Source organism: Takifugu rubripes, chromosome 15 (assembly GCF_901000725.2).
Source record: "Takifugu rubripes chromosome 15, fTakRub1.2, whole genome shotgun sequence".
Classification (NCBI taxonomy): domain Eukaryota; kingdom Metazoa; phylum Chordata; class Actinopteri; order Tetraodontiformes; family Tetraodontidae; genus Takifugu; species Takifugu rubripes.
In genome coordinates, this window is record NC_042299.1 from 3,014,384 (window position 1) to 3,021,594 (window position 7,211).

Genomic DNA, 7,211 nt, shown 5'->3' on the forward strand with positions numbered 1-7,211 from the left:
TTTTTTCTTTAAATGCATCCATTTAGTGTGACTAATTCTATCGAATTCTGTTCAAATGTTTTCATTTGAATCAGGGTTTTTCCTAAAATACAAGTAAAAATGCATTCTGTTTTGGCTCTGATTTGAAATATCTAAAATATCACAGATAAATAAGCAAAGCCAAGGCTCTCAGAGACTATTGGTGACATTTAAGCTGCATAAAACTTAAGAGCTTTTGCATCCCCCTGCATTGCTCAGCCTACCATCATAATGATGTGGTGTGCTTACTTTTGATTTGATACTATAACTTGATAGTTAATGTATATAGTAAACTTGATACTATCATTTCAATAACATTCAATCCATACAAAGTTCTTCTGAAGCAAGTGGTCTGAAGAACACCACTCAAATTTGACAACAAAAATCAATCTTTATTATTCAAGCCTGGATTGAAATCATGATTGAAAAGGACAATAAATCAGCTCATGAGATCAGTAAAATTGTATCAGTCATCATCTCCTCATAGGATTCTCAACTCTGAAGCCTCCTCCGGTAAAGTTGGACCTGTTGTTGAGTGGGGGCAGAGCTTCCAGCTGGTCCATCTGTGGCCTGGTACTGGACCTGTTTTGGCTGATGACACACAGAGTGAACACAAGAGTCTTCCTGTCCCATAGAAATAATGGATCAACATCACCTGTGAAGCTTCTTCTGACTCAGGTACTTCTTCTTGACATTAGTGAGCTCATCAGCCAGCCTCTGATTCTCACATCTGTACTCACTCATCCTGCGGTCCAGTACTCTCACCTGTGCTGTCAGTGCCTGCAAATATCAAAATCTAGCCGTGAATTATTTTTTTTACTTACCTCAGTTTATGAAGCCATTAATATAAGGACAATTATTTTGGACTGTAATATTCTGCCAGATGACCTTCAACTTTGAAGCTTTATCTCTGAGCAGCCACTTATGCTGCTGTAGCTGTTCAGCTGCCTCCGGACCGGGCTGGCGGGCCAGAATCTGCTTCAGTTCCACGTACAGCTTCTCCTTCTCCTTTAGAGTAACAAACGTACAGTGGTTGATGATGACCGATGCAGCTGTAGTTCACTTTATCTCACTGCTAACTTCCAGACCAAATAACAACCTGAACTGAGTAGAAATGTGGTGCATCTTTAATGCATTTAATGGGACTTGTAAATTGCCCTACATTTGCATTTATGGCATAAAAATGAATGCCACAGCAATGATGGGATTCTAATCAAAAGTAATCTAGGTGTAATTTCTCTTGCTAATCGTGAGCAGAAGTAACTGAGCAGAGAGATCTAAAAAAAACCTACAAGAAGAATTCACTTTCCCACTTGAAACTTTTGAGTATAAGAAAAACACATCAGAAACCATTAATATGTATGGATGTGCTAGCCAATGCTTCACGTTCTGCTTAATATATGATACATCTGCCTTTTGTCAGTTATCTTTCCAACCCTACCACAGTCAATAGACAAATGTGTAATTTATTGGCGCATTTGTAGTCGTGATTAATCCACAGATACGCTGTAAACAATCTGATAACAAATGTTTATCAGCCAAACAAGCTTTTTTTTGTATCTAATCATGCTAAACCTACTTGAACTTTGTTCCACTTTTTCAAATTCTTCAAAAGACCTTGTTAGCTAATACAAGAAAGGTGCATGAGAAATGCTCTCATTCATCCACTCAGACAGTGTGTAGTGTTTGTGTGTACACCTGTAGAAGGAGTTCACGTTCCTCCAACTCCTGGCTTTTTGCAATCAGTCGCTTTTGTAGCGATTGAATCTTCATGATGAGCTCATACTTTCCGGGGTCACTGCCCTGGAAGGTTGATAAATATTAACTCGGTCTTTAGTCGGCATTTCTTTCCTTTAATGTAGAAGCACAAACACTATGGTGTCACCTCCAGACATCTCCATCTGTGAATGTTGACGGGTTTTCTCTGCTCCAAAAGGACACTGTTCCTCGTCCTCTCCCTCAACAGCTCCCTCTGCAGGTGGAACAGTTCTCGTCTTGTAGATGCAAGCAGAGCACAGAGCATAGAATATTACTGAATACAAGCAGAGTACTTCTCACACATTAACACATATAAGTTTGACATTAAAATAAACACTGGTGGATCCAGGGTGAAGGCAGCCGTTCACGTTCTGTGGTTTACCTGAGGTCCTCTGTGTTGGGCACAGTTTTGTCCAGGATGCTCTTCTTGCGCTGGAGTCTTTTAACCTCCAGTTTGAGCAAGTGGATATCCTCCATCCTCTCTTTGTAGTGGAAGTCACCTTTACTGAGGATTGACAGCTGGATTTTGATCTTCTCATACAGAAGCTTCCGCTCCTCGTTGCGGTGAAGCAGCTGCTTGGCCAAGTTGTCCCGCTCTCGGCCAACCTTTAAACCGGTTTTGTCAGTGGTCAGTGGGGAAGGTTGTCACCTTTCCTCTCTACACCACAGCTTCTCTGACTTTACCTGTTCCATTTGCTTTTTCTGCTGCACATGCTGAGCGTCGGCATCGGCTATAATCTTTTGCAGGTTTTGCTGCTCTGCTTTTTGACCGTCAACATGCTGCTTTGTTTCTTCAAGCTGGAGCTTCATCTGTTGCAGCTCCCCCTGTAGAAGCACAAACAGCCATTTAAACAGGAACAACCATCCTTAAATCACCAAATTTACACATTTCTATTCTGTTTCAACTCAAATAGAGATTCATCAACGGGCAAGACCTGATCCCAATATGAACAATGTTAAGAAGCCACACTGAGAACCAATGGCAGTACCTTGAGAGCCTCATTGTCCTTGTCTAAACGCTTGCGTTCCTGCTCATCCTTCGCCAGGGCCAACTCCTTCCCACTGATTTCATCTCTCAGTCTGGTGACCTGATTGTTCATGGTTTTCATCTTTCTCTTTATTTCTGCAATCTCCTCCTGAGACATTGGCACAATTACAAGGATTGAAAGGTAAAAGAAAAAAAATCCACGAATCCATGAATCTGTCCTCGAGCATTTGTTTGTCAGACTGATCCTGCACAAGCTGCACCTGAGCCTCAATGAGGTTTCTGCTGTACAGGTTCCTCTCCTTCACTGTGCACTCCAGCAGGTTCTCCTGTTGTGTGAGCTTGCACTCCACCTCTGAGACCGTCTTCCTCCAGTCAAATAGCTCCTTCTCTCTCACTTCAACTTCACTCATTTTTTGTTGGACCTGTGAAGAAACCAGACATGAGTGAAAAAACATTAAAAGAACACACACCTACCAGTTAGTTTGAATGATAAACGTGGACAGCTGCCTTCTGCATTAAGCTGTTGGTCTCATTGATGTAGCGGTCACGTTCTTTTTCCAGCTGCTGGATGGTCTTTTGCTGCCTCTGAGCCTCTTGACGGTGTCCAGTAATCTCATGTTCCAGGGTTTTTTTGTCCTGTTCAAGGAGCTTTACGAGATTCTGCTGCCTCTCCGTTGATTGGGTGGATTTGACCAGGTTCTATGCACGATATAGTAATTTTGCATAAATATATCATCTTAGTAAAAAGACTGTTTCTTAAAACATCATATGTATATTCAAAACTGGTCAGTAAAATTTATATTATGGAAAGAAAATGTAGAAAAGAAAATTTGTGTCACTGATATAGTATTATTTGTCTCAATGACTTATAGTTTATGCATCACTGTCACATGTACCTTATTTAAGTTGTCTCTTTCTCTGATCAGCTCATCTATGGCCTTTTTGTCCGTCTCAACTTGTTTGTGACAGGATTCTAGATCTACAAAGCAAGAAAGGATGGTTGGACGCTGCCATGAGATATTGTTTACTAGTCACACCCAAGCTCGCCACTAGATGGCGAAGTAAGTTCCGGCGGAACTATGAGCAACCCGGAAGCAAAACACAACTGTTTCCTTTTCGTTTTTAAATCGCAGGCGCGTTTTATAGTCCTCACATCTGCATTGTGAGATCTCAGTATAAGCGATAATAGTGTTACGAACCCCTTTGGACAAGTTTGAATGTATAAAGTCCAATCCACTCTCCTGTTATGGGTTTATATAAAGATTTTTAGCACAAAGACGCGGCTGGTGGAGACCGGGTACAGCGGGACAGTCGCAGCAGTTCTGTTCTGATCCACAATAAACTGAATGTTTGAAAGGATTTTTACTAAATTTTTTAAATATAATTTATGTTCTGAATGTATTACTGACACGGCCACCTGTCGTTAAGATGTAGAAACTCTAAATATAGTAACTTTTTATTTTTTTTAATTATAGGAATTACTGAAGAAAATGTGGTTGCATGGTTCATAGCTGTAGTTATAAATCAGGTCATTGGTTTGAAATGTCCTGTACTCAATATTCACACTGATCTGAGATGTATTTACACTGCTGCTGCTGTATCGTACCTTTCTCCAGAGCAGGGATCTGAACTTTTAGTGTATCTCTTTCCACCTCCACATCAGCTTTCTGCTCCTCCAGCTGATGGAGCTTCTTCTGCAGGACTTCCCGCATTTTTGCTTGTTTTGAAATCTTCTGCCTCATCTGGGTCATCTCCTCTTCTCTCCTCTGAAGCGCGAGGAGTCACAGGAAGAAGAATCAAGACTGAGAATACTGCTCACGCTTTCCTTCGCAACTATGATCTTTTGATGAATTCTCTGCTAACAGGATTAGTAGTGTTATCCTGAGCAGATGGAATCATGATGTTCCAAACACACTGAGAGGCAGAGGTGTGTTTGTGTGTGTTCACCTTAAGCTCATTCGTGTTCTGAAGATTGTCCAGAGAGAGACGTTCTTTATCAGCTGAGACTTGCTCACAATCCTGCTGCAGCTTGCTGTTCTTCTGCTGCATCTGTTCCAGCTCTCTGCTGCAGCGCTCATTCAACAGCTGTAATCCAAAATATCCCACATTTACAGATACACTCATGTCAGACTTGACAGGCTTTAACATCATTGGACACACACTTTCTTGAAACTCTTATGGTTTGGGATTGAATAGAAATGACAATATGAATCATAATGTCAATATTTCAAAAAATCTACAATTGCAATGTTAATTAAAGTCATTTGTACCTTAAGAAAGAAACTGTGATGAGATGAAAGATGAAAATGATCATTTAGCCATAATCTGGCGTGTTTTAAGGTAATTTCCTTTTAATTGTGTTCTCTCTCTTGTCTGTATTCACCTTCAGCTCTTTGAGCTGCTGCTCCAGCCTCTGCTGCTCCTCTGTGGCTCTCTGAAGCTGCACAGTCAAAGCCCTGATGTCTCCTGCCTTGGCCTCCATGTCTTCATGCAGCTTCTTGACCTCCTTGTCCAACTTCTCCTTCAACCTGGTTTCTCTGGAAATCTCATTCTGTTGCTCTTGGAGTTGTTGCTGGAGCTGCACGATGAATCACAAGTAACTTGCTATTAGAAAACACTAAAGAAAAAAACTCTGACAGTGTCGGCACACACACAGTGTCAGCATCCTAAAATATACAGTAGGTAACCCAGAAATTCAAGTATGAATCACATGGAGAACTGACCTGAGCTATGTTCTCTAAAGCTGCATCTCGCTGGACATCAATTTCCTGTTGTTTGCTGATGGTTTCTTTCAGTTTTTCTCTCAGGTCCTCAGCAGTGGTCAGCAGCTGATCCCTCTCTTTAGTCAACGCCTCAATCGGGTTTAATAGATCACTGTAAAGAAAAGTGGCATTTTCCGTCATCACAGGTGATTATTTACATGCTGAGACAATTTCAGGGCTTACATCTGCTCCTGTTCTGCAGATGGATCACTTTGTTTGGCCTGTTCCATGAGCTTGGCTATCTCATCTTTTAAATTCTTGATGGCCTCCTTGTCCCTCTTCTCTTTATCATTAGCAGCATCAACCATCTTCCATGCTTTATCTAGCTCCTGTAGGTGAAACAGGGAAAAGACAGAATCCCAAACATGCCAGGACCACTTGAACACATCCATGTGTTATATCTAATGTACCCTCTTTAGGGAGGTTATGGTGGTCTGATCATCCTGGGACAGCTGGAGAGCAGCCGACACTTTAGTGGAACTGGACACGATCTCTGCGTTGAGCTCTCTGCATTTAGACATCAGCCTCTTTTCATTCTCTCTGGACTTCTTCAGAGCCTGGATCAGCTTCTCAAACTCCAGTCTGACCTGGTCAACACTCTGGTCCCCGACCAGTTCATCCAGAATTGTGTAGAACTCCTGCATGGACTCAGACATGTGCTCCTCTGCTGTCTCCTGAAAAGCAGACATGGGGGAAACAACCAACTCTCGATGCTAAAGATAAGGCTATTTATATAAATTTACACAGGACACACGATGTTACTTTAAATATCCTAAAATGAAGCAAGCTGCGTGGCACTAATGGCGTCAGACGAGTTAATGAAATTGAATTTATCAGACAAATTCATTTACCTCCATTATATCACCTGAAAACACAGAATGGAATCTGTAAGCCTTGACAAATACCAGAAAATAGATTATTTTTTTCCGCCTCAGTAGTATTGTTGACTGCGTTACTAAGCAACCGCGGTAGTCGGCAGTAGTAGGGATGTTGTCGCGTTTGTGTAATGGCATATCTTTGCCACTAGAGAGCAATATTTCACAAAAAAATGGAAATAGGAAAATAAAAAATAAAAAGGAAATATTGTCAGCAACGTGAAGAGTTATCAAATATACATGTTAGTGAGGTTGAACCAGCGTTGGCTGTATAATTAGCATGTTCACCCGCATGACTATGTGATTATTAAATGTGTCATTTGTTTTATATGTGCTATGTTAAACACAGGTTAAATTATGAGAAATACAAAATACATGCTCCTATCAGCCTCAAAGTGAGGCAGTGGCAGACAGGAGCTGGCAGTAAATCTGTGTAAATGTACCATGGTGCCATATTTTCTTGGAAGATTATTTTAACTGTCAGGGCCAATTTACATGCCCCCCTGCTTTATTTTGTAGAGGACAGACTGCCAGTGATTTGGCTGAAGGCAGGTGCTTTGCACTAGCAGCGAGCCTGTGAGCTTCCACTGACCTGACAGAGCAGTTAAATCACTTTCACAGAGCTTGCTGGATGCTCCCTGTAGGCTGAGACCATCATTTGAGCGTTTAACAAAAGGAGAATGTGTATTCTGTGCCGAGCAGGGAGGGGCCTGCTTTTTTCTCTCTGGTGTTCAGGCTGCGAGTGGCTGAAAACAGTGGATTAAGGGAAGGGTCGTGGCCTCGTTGATGGGATTTTTCTGAAAATATAGC

At 41.5% G+C, this 7,211-nt stretch overlaps 1 protein-coding gene across 1 annotated transcript; it reads right to left on the reverse strand.

The window, feature by feature from the left end:
* Window positions 1–403: 403 nt before the first annotated feature.
* Window positions 404–6,476, reverse strand: cfap58 (cilia and flagella associated protein 58). Its single transcript, XM_029848416.1, has 18 exons — window positions 6,378–6,476; window positions 5,937–6,200; window positions 5,710–5,855; window positions 5,488–5,638; window positions 5,148–5,342; window positions 4,712–4,849; window positions 4,371–4,530; window positions 3,661–3,743; window positions 3,272–3,463; window positions 3,025–3,186; window positions 2,766–2,912; window positions 2,461–2,601; window positions 2,159–2,382; window positions 1,904–2,012; window positions 1,717–1,821; window positions 907–1,026; window positions 674–798; window positions 404–609 (listed from the first exon to the last, which is right to left on the reverse strand). The coding sequence occupies exons 1-18, from the start codon at window positions 6,381–6,383 to the stop codon at window positions 492–494; spliced, it is 2,586 nt and encodes an 861-aa protein (XP_029704276.1). The 5' UTR covers window positions 6,384–6,476; the 3' UTR covers window positions 404–491.
* Between the last annotated feature and the right edge of the window lie 735 nt (window positions 6,477–7,211).

Excerpts from the sequence above, each read along its gene's own strand:
- cfap58 (XM_029848416.1), bottom strand. Across the intron at positions 5,639-5,709 it reads TCTGCAGAACAGGAGCAGAT|TGATCTATTAAACCCGATTG; the intron begins GTAAGCCCTGAA and ends TTTTCTTTACAG. Across the intron at positions 4,850-5,147 it reads AGCAGCTCAAAGAGCTGAAG|CTGTTGAATGAGCGCTGCAG; the intron begins GTGAATACAGAC and ends TTTGGATTACAG.